The 22,010-nt window shown below is 39.6% G+C and overlaps 1 protein-coding gene across 9 annotated transcripts in view; it reads right to left on the bottom strand.

Annotated features, from left to right (window-relative positions):
* The window catches only part of EML5 (EMAP like 5), a 264,217-nt gene that overhangs the window by 117,721 nt on the left and 124,486 nt on the right, over positions 1–22,010 (bottom strand). For all 9 annotated transcript variants that reach the window (XR_005216273.1, XM_037832109.1, XM_037832110.1 and 6 more), the window contains 3 exons: positions 21,517–21,719; positions 20,794–20,905; positions 19,583–19,710 (listed from right to left, as the gene is read on the bottom strand). Coding sequence is in view for 8 of the 9 variants with exons in the window: in XM_037832109.1 (XP_037688037.1) it covers positions 19,583–19,710; positions 20,794–20,905; positions 21,517–21,719 (443 nt within the window). In the remaining variant the exon portion in view is untranslated. The remainder of the gene's footprint in view (positions 1–19,582; positions 19,711–20,793; positions 20,906–21,516; positions 21,720–22,010) is intronic.

Here is a 22,010-nt window from a genome sequence, read left to right as displayed (position 1 = left end):
GAAAAGAAGAAGCAAAAAGTCAAGGTCATGATGAAAGCGGTTGACCACATGGTCAAGGAAAGATTAGGGGCGAAGCAGGAATAAGACAAACAGAGGTGAGATAAAGAAGTAGTTGGAGCCAGTTGGAAAGAAGAAGGGAGGAGAACACAAAACTTTGCAGGGTGCTATCACTGTGGGAAACCTGGGCATTTCAAAAGGAGCTGCCCAAGTTTAAAGAAAGAAGCGGGGGCTGGGGAGATTTCTGGAATTGGTGGGGTGCTGTGAATTGTGGGTGAACTCTTGTGCATCTGGAGCTACGGGCTATGCCAGGGACTGTTGGAAACGAAGCCTGGAGGATTGGAGTGGAGGGAGGGGAAAATGGAGGCCTTGGTGGGGGGGAAGCTAAGACAAGCACTGGTGCAGGCTCCTGTTCTGGCCCTCTCCTCCCTCAAGGGGCCTTTCCACCTATTTGTTACAGTGGATAAAAGAACAGCCTTAGGGGTACTGACCCAAACCTGGGGAGTCCAGAAAAGACCCATAGCCTTCCTTTCTAAAATTTTGGGCCCTGTCTCTGGAGGGTAACCTGAATGTGTTCCAGCTGTTGCGGCAGTCACTCTCCTGGTGGAGGAAAGTGGGAGGTTGACCTTTAAAGGGGCATTGGTGTCAGCACTCCTCATCTCAGGGTCAGGGAAATAGCTGGCTAATTCCCGAATCCCAAAGTGTGGGGTGGTCCTAATGAAAAAAAAAATTGGTTCACGGGGAATTAGTAAAACAAGTAACCAATCTACTCTTACCTAGAGAAATATCAGTGGTGCATATAAAAATGAACACCAAAAAGGTCATACTTTTGAGGCAGAAGGCAACAGGTTAGCTAAAGAGAAGGCTAAAAAGGCTTCTCTCTATCCCCCTTTAAAATTAATGGTTCTAATACCCTCCATTCCCAAAAAGTTTGGGGTCCCTACATTCTCAGCAAAAAAAAAAAAAAAAGAAGAGCTGAAGCTGTTAGGAGCAACCTTAAATAATCAAGGGAAATGGCTCCTCCCAGACGGCAAACAAATGTTGAATGAACAAATAATGAGGGAGGTATTAGCAGTTTTACAGCAGGGGAGTCATTGGGGAGTACAAGCCATGTGTGATCTGGTTCTTAAGTGTTTTAAATGTGTGGGCCTTTATACGGTAGCTAAACAAATATGTGAACAATGCATAATTTGCCAAAGAGTTAATAAGAAAGTCCCAAGGAAACAAGTATATGCGGAAAGAGAACCAGGCCTCAGACCATTTCAGAGTATTCAGGTTGATTACATTGAAATGCCCCCAATACGTCCACTAAAATATATCCTGGTTTTTGTAGATCATCTCACAGGATGGCTGGAGGTATATCCTCTCACCTCAGCCACAGCATCAAGAACTTCCAAAGTCATCCTAGAACAAATCGTTCTCCACTATGGATTACTGAAGAATGTAAACTCAGATAATGGTAGCCACTTCACCTCCTGTATATTACAAAATGTTACACAACGCTTAAATATTGCATGAAATTTCCACACACCCTGGCGTCCACTAGCCTCAGGGAGGGTGCAGAGAATGAATCAAACCTCCAAAAAAAAAAAAAAAGATTTTCCAAAATAGTCTTGGAGATAAAGTTACCCTGGACCAAGTGCTTACCCACAGCCCTATTAAGGATTAGAACTGCCCCTAAAAAAGAACTGGGAATTTCCCTTTACAAGACACTTTTTGGCTTGCCTTTTCCCAGGAGGACTGGAGAACTCCCTTCCCTACATTTGAAAAATCTCTTCCTTAAAAATTATATACTGGCCTTGTCTTCTACTTTATCATCCCCCAGGCTTCATGGTTTGCTGGCCCAGACCCCCGCCTCTTGAATTTGCCATTCATCAGCACCAACCTGGCAGCTGGGTACTAATCAAGTCATGAAAGGAGTCCAAACTTCAACCAGCCTGGGAAGGACCCTATCAAGTCTTGCTGACAACAAAAACGGCAGTCCAAATAGCAAAAAAAGGCTGGACTCATTATACCTGAGTGAAGGTACCAGTACCTGAACCAGATGACAAGTACCCAGCAAGTCAGCCCAAATCCTGGAAAATAACTTCAACTTCAGATCCCCTGAGGCTCACTCTAGAAAGACAATAACTGGGAGGGTATATCAAAAAAAGGAGAAGGGGTAGATCAAACCATGTATTTTACTAATCCTACCAAAAGCTAACAGATGAGGGGTTTCAGGCTCAACGTAAAAATGAAAATAATTGTAGTAATTACAGTGTTTCTAACAATAACCCTTGCCAAAAACAACTTAGTAAAAAGAGTTACTGAGGGCCTAGAGTCCAAAACCTTGCAGTTTAACGCTTGCCAGGTAATACCCTGAGGAAATTTAAAACACCATCAGGAGCTAAGTGGGAAAAATAAGTATCTTTGTCCAGGGGTAGAAATAACAAAAGTCTAACGTCATTTTCTTTTGCCCCAGATAAAACAAAATGTATGACAAACCACCCAGTATAAAGGGTGGACTGCAGAGGCATAGGGAAAGTGAAACTTACTAAAAAATAATAATAATAATAATAATAATAATAAAATAACTTTTTACAAAGGTAGTGCCCCACTGGACTGCATAAACCTTCAGTGCAACCCAGTAGTATTAACTGTCAAAAAAAAAAAGCATACAGCCTAATTAACAGAGTATATAGAATGGAAGCAGATGTCACTGGTAAGGACCCTCTGGGAATGTTCCATATACAGGTCCTCCCCTCCCCAACAATTGCACTCCCAAAAACATTTTCTCCAGTTAGTCTGTCAGTGCCACCAGGGAAAACTTAGCTAGAGATCCGCTCCCCAGTTCAGAATGATCCCAAAGTCATTAGAATACTTAAGGCAAAAGACTTACAGCAGACCATAATAACAGAAACAGGTTATAAAAACACAAATGCCTAGGTAAAATGGATCAAATATACAGTCCAAAGTCTAAACAAAAGCGATTGTTATGCTTGTGCAACAGGCCAACCCACTGTACAAATCGTGCCCTTTCCATTAGGTATGGAAAAGCATAAAAAGGAGTTTAAGTGTATAGCATTTCTCTTTCAAAATGCTACTCCTGGTGAAAATTGTAGCACGTTGTCCTCTTTTTCCCCTCCAGTCCGAAAGGGAAATGTCAAGGCTGTACCAGCTTCTAGCCTTGGTCCAGGAAACCACTCTGCCTGTCACTCTGGATGGGAAGAAGGGCTCCAAGATCTTAAAACCATGGCCTTGTGTACACAAGTGTGAAACATAAGCAAGGATAGTGTGGCAATTTCTCCAATTTAACCATACCCTGTGCAAACCTCTGGTGGTACTGCAGAAAGGGCATGCTCCAGCCAACCTTACCTGAAAAGTGGGGAGGGACCTGTGCTCTGGTTCAATTGGCTATCCCATTCACCCTGGCATTTAAAAAAAAGAAGACAATGCAAACGCAGCAGGAGAAAAAGAAAAGAAATATACCTAGCTCCTTTGATGAACAAGTTTATCTAAATAATATAGAAGTTCCACAAGGAATCCCAGATAAATTTAAAGCTAAAAATCAAGTAGCTGCAGGGTTTAAGTCATTTTTATTCTCGTGGGTCACCATTAACAAAAATGTAAATTAAATTAATTATATATATTATAACCAGCAAAGATTTATCAATTACACCAGAAATGCAGTTAAGGGAATAGCCTTTATCCTGTGCCCTTGTGATTGTAAAAACCTCGTGACTAACCTTCACTTGTACCCATTTATCCAGTTTTTGGACTTTGAAGTCTTATGTTCACTAAAGACAGCCCCTAATGTTTATTAATGAAGGGTCTTAGGTCAGCCCAGAACTAACCCACCCCAAGTCCAAAGTTATCTCGAAAACCAAAGCTAGATCTAAACAAAATGGGCCCACCTTACATGTCCATTAGCTTAGATTTTCACCTTCAAGTCACCTATACCTCATTAAACACTAAAAATCACACCCATCATTATATTAGGCTGCCATTTTCTTACACATTCTGTAACAACATGTAATCAATTTGCACATGTTCAATAATTAGATCACCTCTGATTACCTAATCTGGGGCCATTGTACTGATTATCGTAAAACCTACCCACTTTTGATGCTATAAAACTATCAGAATTACTGCAATTCAGACAGATTTTGGACTGACAGGCCATCTGTTCTGCTTTGCGCCTAGCAATAAACTCTCTCTGAAACCCTGGTGCCATTTGCGCGCACTGGGCAAAAGAATCCACCACCTTGGTCTGGTAACAAGCTCATAAGGTGAATCAAACCAGGAGAATCAAGCCAAGAAAATCTGAGGCTACTTCCCCCTAAAGCAGCTGTGTCCCAAAACCCAGCTCCAGTGCACTTGCTAAAAGATTTTGCCTGGAGAGAAAAGCCTATCACAAAACAGATAGTTCCTAATCTCTTTTTCAAAGGAACTCTCTTCATTTGCAACAGAGTAGAAAAGTTGAAGCCTAAGAGTGCTTTCAAAAACAGTGGATGCCCTCCCCACTACGTGGGATCAGACACCCAGGGGAGTGAATCTCCCTGGCAACGTGGAATATGACTCCCGGGGAGGAATGTAGACCTGGCATCGTGGGACGGAGAACATCTTCTTGACCAAAAGGGGGATGTGAAAGGAAATGAAATAAGCTTCAGTGGCAGAGAGAATCCAAAAGGAGCCGAGAGGTCACTCTGGTGGGCACTCTTACGTACACTTTAGACAACCCTTTTTAGGTTCTAAAGAATTGGGGTAGCTGGTGGTGGATACCTGAAACTATCAAACTACAACCCAGAACCCATGAATCTCGAAGACAGTTGTATAAAAATGTAGCTTATGAGGGGTGACAAGGGGATTGGGAAAGCCATAAGGACCACACTCCACTTCGTCTAGTTTATGGATGGATGAGTAGAAAAATAGGGGAAGGAAACAAACAGACAAAGGTACCCAGTGTTCTTTTTTACTTCAATTGCTCTTTTTCACTCTAATTATTATTCTTGTTATTCTTGTGTGTGTGCTAATGAAGGTGTCAGGGATTGATTTGGGTGATGAATGTACAACTATGTAATGGTACTGTGAACAATCGAAAGTACGATTTGTTTTGTGTGACTGCGTGGTATATGAATATATCTCAATAAAATGAAGATTAAAAAAAAAAAAAAAAAAAAAAAGACATAATGCTGTGCAAAATAAGCCAGGCACAAAAAGAGAGATATTGTATGTTACCACTAATGTGAATTCTGTGAAAAATGTACAATGTTTTATACTGTAGAATGTAGGGGACCTAGAGATACCAATTAGTGGAGGGGGAATGATAATCTAATAAGAACAGATAAACTATGGAGGGTAATCTCAATGTTATGGGAATGCTCAGGAATGATTATGGTTTGTAAACTTTCTTGGATATAGTAAGATCATGTTGGAAGCAATAGAGTTATTTTAGGTTTTTTTTTTCTCTTATTCCTTTGTTTTCTTAGGGGTTGTTAATTTTCTTGGGGTATGGTAGGAACATGTTGGAAGCAATGTAGTTATTTTAGATTATTTGTTTTTCTTACTCCTCTGTTTGGACATGGTTTATTAATTTTCTTGGGGTATGGTAGGAACATATTGGAAGCAAAGTAGTTATTTTAGGTTATTTGTTTTCCTTAATCCATTGCTTTGTTTGAAATGTTGTGGGGTTTTTTTGGTTGTTGTTTGCCTGTTTGTTTTTAATTTTTTGATAAAGTTAAAAAATTGAAAAAAAATCAGTAGAAAAATGGGAGTAAAAACTAAATGACAAATAGGGTGGGATGGGGGGATGGTTTGGGTATTCTCTTTTCACTTTTATTTTTTATTCTTATTCTGATTCTTTCTGATGTAAGGAAAATGTTCAGAAATAGATTGTGGTGATGAACGCATAACTATATGATCATACTGTGAACAGTTGATTGTATACCATGGATGACTGTATGGTTTATGAATATATTTCAATAAAACTGAATTTAAAAAAAAAAAAAAAAACAGTGGAGGTTGTGAGAAAAGATAATTAAGAGCAGATTGGTAGATTCATTAGACATTTAGGCTAAATTGTAGGCTGTGTAGTTTGTCCTAGAGAACTGGGGTAAGAAATAACTGAAAGGAGCCCATTTGGGGTCAGAACAGATCTCAAACAATGACCTAGGGAACTATCCCTTCAAAGGAGCCTGAATTTAACTGGTTTAGTCTGTGAAGAAATGGATACCCCAGGGCAATGTTGAAAACAATAGAACAATCAGCCAGCAATTAATGTGCCTTAACAGCTAGGTGTGGGTAGGGAAAATGACAGTTAAAGGGAGCCCTGTCAAAACCCTGTCATACCAGGGTGACTGTGGCATGCCCATGGCTAGGCCTCACTGAGGAGCAACATCAGAGATTTAACACTCTGTGTGTGTATGTGTGTGTGTGAGAATGTGTGTGGGGGTGGTGGTGGAATACAGACACCACCAAAATAATACAGCCAGTCATAAGGAATAAACAAGCAAATAACAATAGCAAGCTGGGGGTGGTGAGGTGGTGGTAGGGAAAACTAGGACCCAGTGTTGTTACAATATATTGTGTAAAATGTCTGTGGAACTGTGACCCATGACGTCGAGTTTTGCTCTCTAACTACTTGTGAAATCATACATGAAATGTTATCACTGTTATGTATACATGTTAAAGTACACAATAAAAAAATTAAAAAAACAAAACAAAATGTCCAGCTGCCAGTAAAAAAGTCACAAGTCACACAAAGAAACAGGAATGTATAACCCGTAGATAGGAATGCAGGCCACAGAAACTGCCTGTGAGAGCGATGAGATGTCAACTTTAATTGACAAAGCTTTCAAAGAAGCCATTATAAATACGTTCAAGGAACTAAGGGAAAACATGTTTAAAGAAGTAAAGGAAGGCATAATGACCAGATTGTATCAAATAGATAATATCAATAAAGAGACAAATTATAAAAAAGAACTAAATGGAAATTCTGGAGTTGAAAAGGGCAATTGTATTACATTAACATTGAACCATGTTCAGTGTTCTTGTGTGCATTTTGACATTTAAACAGGAGTGAAGTAGGGGTTAGAGGAGAAACAGTCTGCATTGAGAAAAAACAAATTCATTCTTTTTTCATGATTAAAGGAAATCAAAGTCTGGTGTTGTAACTGAGAAATTAAGAATTAAATGACTATGATTACTAAATCACTATATAGACGTTTTTTTTTTTCTTTCTATATTGTAGAATAGCCAAAAGTTAATAGCTGAAATTACTGAAACTTAACTAGTCTCAGCCCTGTATATACTTACGTGGGAGCTCCAGGCCCAGCGCCTTCCCCAAGTGCCTTGAAGACTGCACACAAGAGCTCTCTTGACCTAGGACAGTTAAGGTTTGACCCACTCTTCTTGTAAAATCAGGCCTCCCTTCTGAAACTACCTTCTCCCTAAAACTCCCTGAGGACACAAGATAATCTATAATCCTCCCCTCTTCCCTGTGACTACAATCAATCCCGCCCTACATCACAAGACCCCCACTCCTCCATGCCTTTGTCCTAAAACTTATACACCACTCCCTGGCACCCCCTGCTTTTGCAGAGTATCTTCATATTGAGCTCTGAACCTGCCGCTATTCAGAGCAACTCCTGAATTCAGGGTAATGTGACCGACTTCCCATCCTGTTGGTGAGCCCCAAAATAAAAGCTCATGTCTCAGAACATATCCAGTGCTTTCTTTAGTCCTTTGGCTATAAAAGCCCTCTTGGGCTGTGACAACTGGCCTGCCAGCCTGGAGACTAAAGAAATCCCAAGCACTGATGACATGAACTTGGGGAAGGGAAAGGGGATGTCCCTGGGTGGGATACTGGAGTGGCCTGCAAAATCTATGTGGGGAGCTACCTTCCTAGATGAATGGGGTCTGCTGACGGAGTAGGGAGATGCATATAACTCCCTGGCTGGACTAATAGCCCTCCTACAACAGGCGGCAGAACTAGCAGGATTTCATGAGAAAAAGGAAAGCCGCCAGGCTGCTGCAGCAGTAGCCTGGCCACTCTTGGAGGCTGTGTGTGCAGCTACAGAAAAGGCCTTAACTGCTAATGCAGCAGTCTGCTGCTTAGAAGAATTGAAGTTAGAAAGGGATATGCAATTGACCCAAGCAGAATTGAAAGATGCTCTGGATAAAAGTTCAGAAATACTAGCAAGCCAGTGCACTAGAGTAAAAGGGCATAAGCTGCCCAAAAGGCAAGTTTGGCATACCCTAGCTTCCCCTGACTGGGACCCTAAAGTGTGGGACCCTGTTGATTCCTCGTCAAAAGATAATGAGCCCGTCTGACTGGGAAATTAAAAGTGAGGAAAGTAAGCATGCACACCCTTTGGTCCAGCAAAAGGTGCCTTCTCCCAGATGTACTGTGGCAATATATTAGTATAAATTACCAGGGTCATTTAACAGCCCTGCCTGGCCAATGAAAAAAACTAATGGTGCCTGGAAAATGACTATTAAATATAACAACCTTAATTTAGTAACTCCTTTGTTTGCAGCTGGGTCGAATATAGCTACCTTGTTGCAGGATATGAGTACTCAATTAAGCCAATTTCACTTTGTGTTAAACCTTGCTAAAGCTTATTTTAGTATTTTAGATCGCTCCAGCCAGACTGCATCCACCTTCACATGGGAAAACCAACAATGGACACTTGCCGTGCTTTCACAAGGATACTGCCACAGTCCCACCATCTGCCGTGGATTGGTAGCACAAGATTCAAAGAAAAGGACACCTCCTATGTTTCACTATAATGATGATATCATGCTCACCAGCTGTGCTGGTCTGTATATATTATGACCACCCCCCAAAAAAAAGCCATATTCTTTAACGCAATCTTGTGGGGGCAGATGTATTAGTGTTGATTAGGTTGGAAACTTCTGATTCAGTGCTTCCATGGAGATGTGACCCACTCAACTGTGAGTGACACCTTTGATTAGGGTGTGACCTCTTGATTGAATGTTTCCATGGAAATATGGCCCCACCCATTCAGGGTGGGTCTTGATTAGTTCACTGGAGTCCTATAGAAAGAGCTCACAAACCGAGGGACCTCAGAGCAACTGAGAGTGACATTTTGAAGAGGAGCTGCAGCCAAGACAGACATTTTGGAGAACATCATTTTGAAATGCAATCTAGGAGCAAGCAGACACCAGCCACGTGCCTTCCCGGCTAACAGAGGTTTTCCGGATGCCAATGCCCTTTCTCCAGTGAAGGTACCCTGTTGTTGATGCCTTACCTTGGACACTTTATGGCTTTAAGACTGTAGCTTTGTAACCAAATATACCCCCTTTATAAAAGCCAATCCATTCTGCATACAGCAGCATTAGCAAACCAGAATTCTAGTAGTTCTTTTCCAGAACTAGAAATTGCTGCTTGCACAGTGGTGACCCACCTTGAAAGTTGAGGATGGGAGATAAATCAAAGCAAATTACAAGACCCTGGACATTCCATCAAGTTCTTGGGTATCGTCTGGTTGGGGAAAACTAAAGCTACTCCCTCAGCTGTTCTTGTTAAAATACTAAGTTATCCCACACTGCTAACTCCTAAACAATTAAGAGCTTTTCTTGGTTTATTAGCTTATTGGAAACAGTTTGTGCTCTATTTAGTACAAATTTAAAAACCTTTGTACACCCTAATTAGAAAAGGAAAAGCATGAGAATGGGATTTTCCATGGCAGGCTGTGTTTATAAAAGCTAAGAGAACTATCATGCAAGTACAGGCTTTAACAGGAGTGGACCCCGATATACTGTGAATTGGATGTGGCCAGTGCCCACATTGGCTTTGAGTGGGGGTTGTGGCAAAGGCAACAGGATAAATGTGTAACTATTAGATTCTGGTCCCAACTATGGAAGGGCACAGAACTCAGATACAGTGCTTTGGAAAACCAATTGGGTGCAGCTTATAATGCTCTGTTACAAGTTGAAGTTCTAACTAAAAAGTGCCCAGTGACCTTATGGATGGCCATACCCATACAGGGATGGACACAGGATACTATAAATAAGCCCCATTTGGGGAGCACTCAACTAAGCATGATGACAAAATGAAAAGCCAATGTCCTACAATGTCGCATTTTTAACAATAGCCCTTTTAGTACAGAGACGCATTAAATTTTAGGATCAGTCTCCCATGTGGAAGATCAGCATGCCCCGCCTCCTGTTGATCCTCCCAAGGTGGCTCCTCCCAAGCCCACCACTGACAGACAAGGGAGTATACCTGACTCTACATGGTATACTGACAGATTGGCACTTGGGCAACAGCTACCTGGATGGCCATGGCTGTCCAGCCAAGTACTGATGCCATCTAGTGGGAGACTAGAACTTTGCAAAGCAGCCAGTGGGCTGAGCAGCAGGCAGTACAGATGGCCACATGGAAGCAGGAGCAATGGATTGTGGTCGACCGCCCCCTATGGGAGAAGGTACTGTGGGAAGACATCTGGATGGTCTGCCAGAGATGTAAGGTAACTGCTTTCCATATTTCTGCCTACAATGTTAACTCATTGCCAGGTAATGCAAAAGCAGATGCCCTAGCAAAATTCCACAGTCTAACACCAATGATGTGTGAGAAGACTGAATGGCTGCAATGGAAAACCAAGCACCAAGGGTACCTGACCCTGTAGAAGCCAGTGCAGCAGTTTCAGCTGCCTATCACCCAAGCACATTGGCCAAGACCAGATCCCTCTCACCTGGTGGCAAGTAGACTAGAATGGCCCCCTTCCTCTGTCCAAAGGGACAAAATATGTCTTCATCACCATAGATATGGCTATGGGACTACTGCTGGCCTACCCAGTGGGCAAGGCCAACTAACGAGCTAACATATATAGGTCAGAAAAATTAAGTGCCTTTTCAGGGTCCCCACACATGTGAACAGCAATAGGGGGACTCCCTTCACCAGGAAATTAACCCAGGCCTGAACTATAGAACATAATATGGTTTGTATATACCACATTTTCCCTATAATCCCACAGCAGCTGGGTTAATTGAAAGAATGAATGCCCTTTTTAAAATATTCAATTATATTGAGATATATTCACATACCATACAATCATCCAAAGTGTACAATCAATTGTTCATCTTACCATCACATAGTTGTTCATTCATCACCCCAATCTATTTTTTTGAACATTTTCCTTGTACCCGAAAAAAATGAAGAATAAAAAAAAAATCAGAGAAAAAAAAGAATACCCATATCTTCCCCACCCCCCGCACTATTTTTCTATATCTCATTTTCTAAGGAACCGCCAGACTGTCTTCCAAAGTGGCTGTACCATTATACAGTCCCACCAACAATGAATGAGTTCTAATTTCTCCTCTCGAGCATTTGTAGTTTCCTGTTTGTTTAATGGCAACCAATCTAACTGGTGTGAGATAGTATCTCATTGTGGTCTTAATTTGAATCTCCCTAATAGCTAACGAAGATGAACATTTTTTTCATGTGTTTCTTTTTTTTGGCCATTTGTATTTCCTCTTCAGAGAACTGTCATTTTCATATCTTTTGCCCATTTTAAAATTGGGCAGTCTGTACTATAGTCACTGAGTTGTAGTTCTTTATAGACGCAAGATATCAGTCTTTAGTCACATACACAGTTTCCAAATAACCTTTTCCCACTGAGTTGGCTGCCTCTTTACCTTTTTGACAAATTCCTTTGAGGTACAGAAGCTTTTAAGTTTGAGGAGCTCCCATTCATCTATTTTTTCTTTTGTTGCTTGTGCTTTGGGTATAAGGTCTAGGAAGTGACCTCCCAATACAAGGTCCTGAAGATGTTTCCCTACATTATCTTCTAGGAGTTGTATGGTACTCTCTCTTATGTTGAGGTCTTTAATCCATTTTGAGTTAATTTTTTTGTAGGGTGTAAGATAGCAGTCCTCTTTCACTCTTTTGGATATGGATATCCAGCTCTCTCAACACCATTTGTTGAAAAGACTGCTATGTCCCAATTCAGTGATTTTGGGGGCTTTATCAAAGATCAACCATAGATCTGGGGGTTTATCTCTGAATTTTCAATTTGATTCCATTGATCAATATGTCTATCTTTGTGCCAGTACCATGCTGTTTTGACTACTGTGGCTTTATAAGCTTCTAAGTCAGGGAGTGTAAGTCCTCCTGCTTCGTTTTTCCTTTTTAGAATGTTTTTAGCAATTTGATGCATTTTCCCTTCCAGATAAATTTGACAACTAGCTTTTCCAAGTCTGCAAAGTAAGTTGCTGGAATTTTGATAGGGATTTCATTGATCTATAGATGAATTTCGGTAGAACTGACATCTAATGACATTTAGCCTTCCTATACATGAACAAGGAATATTTTCCCATCTTTTTAAGTCCCATTCTATTACTTTTAGTAAAGTTATGTAGTTTTCTTTGTATAGGTCTTTTACATCCTTGGTTAAGTTTATTCCCAGGTACTTGATTTTTTTTAGTTGCTATTGAAAATGGTATCTCTTTCTTGAGTTGCTCTTCAGTTATGTCAGTTCTAGTGTATAGGAACATTACTGACTTATGTGCATTAGTCTTGTATCCTGCTACTTTGCTAAATTTGCTTAATAGCTAAAGTAGCTGTGTCATCGATTTCTCAGGGTTTTCCAGATATAAGATCATATCATCTGCAAATAATGACAGTTTTACTTCTTCCTTTCCAATTTGGATGCCTTTTATTTCTTTGGCCAGATTGCTCTGGCTAGCACTTCTAGCACAGTGTTGAATAACAGTGGTGACAGTGGGCACCCTTGTGTCATTCCTGATCATAGAGGGAAGGCTTTCAGTGTCTCGCCATTGATTACTATGCAGGCTGTGGGTTTTTCATATATGCCCTCTATCATATTGAGGAAGTTTCCTTCAATCCCTACCTTTTGAAGTGTTTTTATCAAAAAAAAGATGCTGGATTTTGTCAAATGCTTTTTCAGCATCTATTGAGATGAGCATTTGATTTTTCCCTTTTGATTTGTTAATGTGTAGTAATACATGGATTGATTTTCTTATGTTGAACCACCCTTGCATGCCTGGAATAAAGCCCACTTTGTCATGGAGCATGATTTCTTTAATGTGTCTTTGGATTCAATTTGCAAGTATTTTGTTGAGAATTTTTGCATCTATATTCATTAGGGAGATTGGCCTGTAGTTTTCCTTTTTTGTAGCATCTTTGCCTGGTTTTGGTATTAGAGTGATGTTAGCTTCATAAAATGAGTTAGGTAGTGTTCCATTTTCTTCGATGTTTTGAGACTTTAGGCAAGATTCATGTCAATTCTTTTTGGAATACTTGGTAGAATTCCCCCGTGAAGCCATCTGGCCCTGGGCATTTACCTGTGGGAAGCTTTCTGATGTCTGATTGGATTTCTTTGATTGTGATTGGTTTGTTGAGGTCTTCTTTTTCTTCTCTGGTCATTCTCAGTTGTTCATGTATTTCCAGGAAACTGCCCATTTCCTCTAAATTATCTAATTTGTTGGCATACATTTGTTCATAGTATCCTCTTAAAAGTTTTTAAATTTCTTCAGGATCTGCAGTAATGTCACCTCTCTAATTCATTATTTTGTTTATATGGGTCTTCTCTTTTTTATTTTGTCAGTGTAGCTAGGGGCTTGCCAATCTTGTTGATATTCTTAAAGATCCAACTTTTGGTGTTATTTATTCTCTCTATTGCTTTTTTTGTTCTCTATGCCATTTACTTCTGCTTTACTCCTTGTTATTTCTTTTCTTCTACTTGGTTCAATTTCTAGCTTCCTCAGTTGCTCCTACAGTTCTTTGATTTTAGCTGTTTCTTCCTTTTTAATGTATGCATTTGGAGCTATAAATTCCCCCTTCAATACCGCCTTTGCAGCATCCTGTAAGTTTTTATATGTTTTGTTTTCATTTTCATTCGTTTCTACATATTTAGCAATTTCTCTTGCTATTTCTTCAATTCACTGATTGTTTTTGAGTGTGTTGTTTAACCTCCAGATATTTGTGAATTTTCTAAGTCTCTGATGGTTACTGACTTCTAATTGTTTTCCATTGTGATCATAGAATGTGCTTTGAAAAATTTCAATCTTTTTAAATTTATTGAGGCTTGTTTTATGTACCAGCAATATGATCTATTCTGGAGAAAGTCCCATAAGCACCTGAGAAGAATGTGTATCCTAGTGATTTGGGATGCAATGTTCTATACATGTCTATTAATTCAGATTCATTTATCAGATTGTTAAGGTTTTCAATGTCCTTATTGGTCCTCTGTCTGGCTGATCTGTCAATAGGAGAGAGTTATGTATTGAAGTCTCCCACAATTATTGAGAAAATATCTATTCCTTCCTTTAGTTTTGCCAATGTTTGTCTCATGTATATTAGGGTATCGTGATTGGGTGCGTAAACATTTATGATTGTTATTTCTTCTTGTTGAATTATCCCTTTTATTAGCATGTAGTGATGGTCTTTGTCTCTCATAACATCCTTGCATTTAAAGTCTATTTTATCTGAGATTAATATTGCTACTCCTGCTTTCTGTTGGCTGTAGCTTGCATGGAGTATTTTTTCCATCCTTTCACTTTCAATTTCTTTGTCTCTGGGTCTAAGATGAGTCTCTGGTAAGCAACATATTGATGGTTCATATTTTTTAATCCATTCTGCCAAACTATATTTTTTAGTTGGGGAGTTTAATCCATTTACATTCAATGTTATTACTGTGAGGGCATTTCTTGAATCAGGCATTCTATCCTTGGTTTTTATTTGTCAGATATATTTTTCCCTCTCTCTCTTTATTTCCTTTAACATACCCTTACTAAATCTCTTTAGTTCGAACCTTTCTCTATACCTCTCTCTCCTTTCTTTGTTTCTCTGGCAGTAGGTCTCCCTTTAGTATCTCAAGTAAGACCGGTCTCTTGTTAGCAAATTCTCTCAGCATTTGTTTGTCTGTGAAAAATTTAAGTTCTTCCTCAAATTTGAAGGAGAGCTTTGCTGGATAAAGAATTCTTGGTTGGCAATTTTTCTCTTTCAGAATTTTAAATATGTCATACCACTGCCTTCTCACCTCCATGGTGGCCGCTGAGTAGTCACTGCTTAGTCTTATGCTGTTTCCCTTGTATGTGGTGAATTGCTTCTCTCTCACTGCTTTCAGAAATTGCTCCTTCTCTTCAGCATTTGAAAATCTGATCAGAATATGTCTTGGAGTGAGTTTATATGGATTTATTCTGTTTGGAATTCATTGTGCGTCCATGGTTTGTGTATTTATGTTGTTTAGAAGGTTTGGGAAGTTTTCTCCTACAATTTCTTTGAATATTCTTCATGGACCTTTACCCTTGTCTTTCCCTTCGGGAACACCAATGATTCTTACATTTGTGCGCTTTATATTGTCCATAATATCCTTGAGGTCCATTTTGATTTTTAAAATTTTTTCCCCCATTCTCTCTTTTGTACTTTCACTGTTCCTTCTGGCCTCTTCCAGCTCACTGATTCTCTCCTCAGCTTCCTTTACTCTACTACTGTGTGTACCCAGAATCTTTTTAATTTGATCAACAGTTTCTTTTATTTCCATAAGATCATCTATTTTTTAATTTATTCTTGCAAATTCTTCTTTATGGTCTTCTAGGGTCTTCTTCATGTCCTTTATATCCTGTGCCATGATTTCGTTGTTTGTCATTAGTTTTTGATCAGTTGCTCCAAGTACTGTGTTTCATCTGATCTTTTGATTTGAGGGTTTGGGTTTGAGTTATCCACATCTTCTGGTTTCTTCATGTGCTTTAAAATTTTCTGTTGTTTATCTTGATAGGGTTCTTTTAGGATATGCAGGCCTATCTGAACAATTATCTCTAATTTGTCAGAGCTACAGCTTGGTAGATTGCACTTTCTCTGAGTTACCAGCCGATGATGCCCATGAGCGCCTATTACCCTCAAGCCAGTTCTCCTCAACTTTGTCTATGTGGTGAGTGGGGGTCTGAATCTTGTGGGGGTCCATTCATTGCACCAAATTTCTGTGTGTAGTTGGTGCTGCCAGCTCTGAATGTAGGGGGGTGTCTGAGTGGTTAAGGAGGGATGGTGGCTTTAAGAATCAAATCTCCTGGGTGTTCCTGGAGACTTAAAGCTGTTGCAGGAGTCCCAACCTTCTGCTCAGTCTCCCCACAGTCTGTCTCTGCTGCGTCCTACAAGACCCTGGTATTTGTGTAAGGCCCCTGGGACTTCCATGCGAGTCCCATCTCCAAGGGCCTCTGTGGGGGAAGACAGCTCAATGTCACAGGTGAGTGCAGTCTCCGAGGAAAGCTCTGGGCTGCTGTACCATGCAGGGGTGTTCCCAGTCCACTGAGAGGCTGGCTGTATGGAGTGTGATAAATTCCCCTTTCAGCAGACCTCCACCTTCCTAGCTGTGGGACAATTATCTGTGGGTGTCCAAAAGGCTATTATCCATGCCAGATACCGAGGTGGGTGCCCAGGGTTCGGAAGGCATTTCCCACTGCACTTGACTGCATGATGTAGCTCTGAGTCGCAGGGCTGCACAGTGGCTTTCCCAGCCTGCTGAAAAGATGGCTGTATGAGGCGCGGTAATTTCCCCCTTTTCATGGACCTCTGCCTTCCTAGCTCCAGGACAATTAGCTGCGGGTGTGCAAAAGGCTATCATCCATGTCAGATACTGAGGCAGGTGCCCAGGGTAGGTAAGGTATTCCCCCCACACTCGACTGCGTGGCTCTCACTGCCAGATCCACAGCCGCTTTTGGGGTTTTAAAACTAATCCCTCTCCAAATACCAACCCCCAGTTTCTCCTGACTCCCTAGCGGCCTTACATACTCGTTTCTGAAGGCAGACTCAGTTTCACCAAGTGCACAGTCCCTGTGGATTTAACAGACCGTGTCCAGTCGGTGCAATGCTGGAACTGATATTCTGGGACACTTTTGTCTTTTATCTAGTGTTTTTCACAGAGATGATTTTTGCTCTGACTCTCCTAACCGCCATCTTCCCTCTCTGAATGGCCTTTTAAAGGAACACTTAAAGGATAACAGAAACTCCTTACAACAATGAATTCAACGACTGTACCAGCATTAACTCCAGACCCAAAGTAGCAGCTCCCACTCTTGTGGAAATGGTAACTGCAGGCTCATGCAAGCCTCACAACTTCAAACAAGGGGGCCAGCTGCCCTCAAGTCTCAGTGAGGCAGCAATAATCATCTGCTCTGGCCTGTGCTAGAAACACTAGAAATTTGGGAAAATAAGGTCAATTGGCTCTGGTTCTGGCCCATGCAGCCATGCTGGTTGAGAATCCTAAGCCCATGGGCTATTATGCCAAAGGTTATTTGTATTTCCCACCTGGGATCCCCATCCCACAGGGAACTGTATTTGTAACTTTGCAACCCCAAACTAACTGTAGATCTGACCTGAAGGGCTCCCTGCAGGGGGAGAAAATATGGCATTAAAACCCCCCTTACCTGGAATTCCTCTATCCACTAATGAAAACTCAGCTTATATATTGTTCCTACATGTCCTATTAATACTTGTTAAAAAGTTGTATATTACTGTTTCAATAATGCATTAACTAAAGTGTTTTAAGTATTCAGCATTATTCTAACAAGTTTTAATTTTAGTGGTAATTGTATGCTGTAGAATGTTTGCTTGAAAACAGTTTCCAAAATTATTTTGGTAACTTAAGTGTAAGAGGTATAAAGGGTATTTTGTATTAAAAGGAAAAGGAAAGTAGTTTTGTCCTAAATGACTGGTTGTTTCAGAATGAAGAAAAAGAAAATGTAGGACAAAACCCATATGGATATAGAAAGTTGCAGAAAATTTGCAGAAAGGGAAATTTATTTCTGTAGTCAAAGTTAGGAAATAGTAAAAATTAGATATAGAATAAAGAAGACTGCCTGGTAGTTTTATCCTTTAGCTATTTTAGCTCCATGTGTACCTGTGCTTTAAATAATAGTCAGTGTTGTATATATGTACCTGATAACTCACAAAATGTAACACAAGCTCTTAATCACATTCAAGATCATATGCAAAATATTTAACATTTATCTGATGATCCTTTGTACAAATGGTTTAATTCTTTAACTTGGCAATGGAGCCACTTGTTAATGGGATTACTATCCATATATACTGGTTTATTTGTACGCTGCTGTTCACTGTATTGTTGTTGTGAATTACAGATGCAATGTCTGTCCTATGGTCAATGAAAATTGCTGCGTGGGGGTGGACTACGGGAGCCCTGGGCCCAGGGCCTTCCCCAAGTGCCTTGAAGACTGCACAAAGCAGCTTGCTTTACCTAGGACAGTTAAGGTTTGGCCCACTCTTCTTGTAAAATCAGGCCTCCCTGTGATACCTTGCCTCCCTTCTGAAACTACCTTCTCCCTAAAACTCCCTCAGGATACAAGATAATCTATAATCCTCCCCTCTTCCCTGTGGACCACAATCGATCCCTCCTCACATCACAAGACCCCTGCTCTTCTATGCCTTTGTCCTTCCCCTTATAAATCACTTCCTGGCATCTCCTGCTTTTGCAGAATATCTTCACGTTGAGCTCTGAACCCGCTGCCATTCAGAGCAGCTCCTGAATCCATTCAGAGAATCTCCTGAATGCAGAGCAACCATGACCAACTTCCCACCCTGTAGGTAAGCCCCAAAATAAAAGCTCATGTCTCAGAATATGTCCAGTGCTTTTTTTTTAATCCTTTCGCTACAAAAGCCTTCTGGGGCCATGACAACTTAACTACTGTAAATTAACAATTCCATCTCCTCTTGTTTGAATCCATAAAATCCTGAACTCCTTAGACTTGAGGAGAGAAATTTTAGGGCCAATAGGTCATGTGAGCTCCTGCTTCACTCTTAGCAATAAACTCTTTCTCTCTTTGAATTCCCAGTTTCATAGACTTGCTGCTGTGCACAGCAGGCAGAAAACCCCACATTTTTCGGTATCAGTATTTAGGACAGAGCTGCATGAGGAAACTTTTTCATCAGGACAGATCCTATCTTATTTACTGTGTTTTATAGTATTTATCTATTTCCTTCCCTACTTTTCAAAAAAACATAATATATATAGAAGACATACATCTAAAAATTTAATGCAGCATTCCTGATGGAAATATAAATCATATAATCAGGAGCTAATCCTACCATTTTAAATTTCTCCCATATACATTTTTTATATTTTTGTAATCTTGTTTTATTATTAATAGTTGTTCACTGATAAATGTTTTCACTAATATTTAAGCATACATTCATATATTCATTTTTCAAAGTTAGAAACTTGAGGGAGAAAGAGCTAAACTGAAGAATTTCACAGAAAAACAGCTGTCTTGGGCTCAACAAATACACCTCAAAGAAATAAAATTAAATGTGAAATAAATAGAATGGGTTAATTCAACTGCAACTTATTACACCACCCCCATTGTTTTCATTATTTTGTGACAAGAAATTACTTAAAAGTATTGGCAATTAATCCATATGAGCATATGCATTTTTACCTACTGATGTCCACTCATTTAGCCATAATTTAAAACAATTCTTCTGTATATATTAACATTAACAAACATTTCCCTAACCAATTTAATACTTTCTTGGCACTTTTAGCTCTTATGTATTGAAAGAATCTATCATATGCAAAGAAAATAGTATATTAACATACAAAATTACCTGGACCAAGAGTGTAACTGGGCCACTTTTATCCACTTCTAATATTTCACCATTCTTTGTGCCAACTAATATATGACCATATCCTAATGATATGGCACGTATGGATGGGTTATCTTCCAGGAGAAGACCTGAAATGTTAAATGGAGACCTTTTCAAGGGATGAAGTTACTATAATGCAAGGATGTAAAATATTGCCAATGATACCATTTTGACAATGAAAATCACATTATAAGGTTACTTTCTCCTATATTTTATATAAGTATTTTAAAAAATGCCCTGCATTTCCCTCAACCATTCAATTTACTAATCTCAAAAGTAAAGTACCACCTATATACTACAATTCCATAATTCTGTACTATGCCAGAACCTCTCCTATCATTCTGACACTGTTTTTTTTGCCTCTTTTATTAGCCCCTCCTCATCTACCTCCTGCCTTGTTGAGAGCACCCCCAATATTCTTATTAGTAATTTTAATTTAATTCAACTCAAGAGATGTTGTTTATGTCTACCATGTGCTAGGCAGGCTTCAGTGATATACTGGTAAACACAATAGGCCAGCTTCCGCCCTCTCAGAGCATATAATGAGGAAAACAGACCCTGTGTGATAAGCATGCTGAAAAAGGAAGAATACAGAAGGGATTTAACCTAGTTTGGTGGGTAGGGGATGTTTCATCCTAGAAGAAGTAGTGTTTGAGATTTAAAAACTGAGTATATGATCAGATATTTGGAGGGGTCAAGAAAGGATGAGGAAGGGCAAATTCTAGGCAAAAGTAATAGCACAGCAAAGGCCTGGAGGTCTGAGAGAGCATGGTGCAGTGCCTGAAAGGAAGAAATACACTGAAAGAAAGGCAAAGGGAAGAAGCGCCTGCAAGGCTGGAGACTACACAGGGTGGGTCTTTGTGTGAAACAAAATGCCAAGTTTACAAACAAGTTCCAGACTGGTGGAAAACGTGAAACTCACATGACAGTTTTCCTTGGAAAATTAAAAATTAACATTAATAACCTTCATATGGCTGACATTTTACCATGAGTATCATATAAAATAGATTTTGAAAGGAGAGCAATGATTTTGGTATCCTAATGGTTTCTCCCTTTTGACACTGATGCCCTTCTAATAAGAAAGGAAAATCTATGCCATGTATTCCACTTCAATGAACAAGCATGTTAATGAGCAAGTAACCTCTTTTCCTATAAACTAAATCTCAAGTCACCTTTAGATCCTGGGGCCAATGCAGCTCTTTTTATAGCATAGGTCTTGAGACATCTTTCAAAGGAGTCATCCCAAAGAGCTACCATACCATCTTTTCCTCCAGTTACAAATCCCTGAGAAAATAAATGGTTCAAGTTAATAAAGATCTAATTTTTTAAAAATAACCTTTAAATTGAAAAATTCTAGAGGACAGAATATAGCTAAAAGATACAGCATTTAAAGAATAGGAATTAGCATAAGAATCCATTATGGTTTTTGAACATTAACATGGAATATTTACAGAGACACTAAACATTCTACTTTTAGTAAAGGACTTTAAAAACATAGTATTTAATTTGGAACCATAAAATAGGTTTACCACTTTCAGCAAGTTAGATATATTCTTTTAGAAACTTCATCATCTCATTCTTTGAAAAGGGGATAATAGTACCTACCCATAGGATATAATGAGTATACATAAAGCACTTAGCACAATTTTTCACATGTAATAAGGGCTTAATAAATATTAGGTTAAACTTTATTTAAACAGCAGATCTACTTCTCTCTGTGGTCAAGAATTTCAGATGAATGAAACAAGGTCAATAAGCTACATCTGCCACACTGCTGACAAAATCCTTGCCCACAGGTTATTACTGGGTGGCCCAGACAGGTAGAAAAGAAGTGTCCCTTTACTTCTGAAAATGCTCAAATTATGTTTAACTTCAAATATCTTTATATCACTTACTTTTTCCAATGCATGCATGCTGAATACTGGCCCATCATGTGCCTTAACTGTTTTTACAAGAAAGACATCTTTCCAAATACACACATCTCCCGTGGCTGTTCCAGAAAAAACCATCTCTTCAGTCCATCCATACACTGCACACATCATTGTGTCATTTTTTCCCAGTGGGCCTATGTAGCCTTTTCTTCCAATCAATCCTCCCCCTGGTTCATAAAAATATTATAAAAGTGCCACTTTCAAAATTTATAAATATATAAAGTAGTAAAATTTCTTTCCTACAGTTTTTGTTTCATTTTGTTTTTAACAGTAGGAAGAGTTAAAAAGAAAAATGCAGATCTCTCAATCAGTGATTTGGGCAACATCTTGCCTGGCGAAGCAGCCATGCTCAAGGCAGCTTTTAGGCCACAGCTTTTTAGATAAACAAACAAAAAAAATGGACTAAGTCAGTTTTAATCAGTACTTAGGACTTTTGATAATGCTTCTCAAAATTTTTA

The sequence above is a fragment of the Choloepus didactylus genome, chromosome 4, assembly GCF_015220235.1.
Source record: "Choloepus didactylus isolate mChoDid1 chromosome 4, mChoDid1.pri, whole genome shotgun sequence".
Lineage (NCBI taxonomy): Eukaryota > Metazoa > Chordata > Mammalia > Pilosa > Megalonychidae > Choloepus > Choloepus didactylus.
This window is presented reverse-complemented; position numbering and strand designations above follow the sequence as displayed.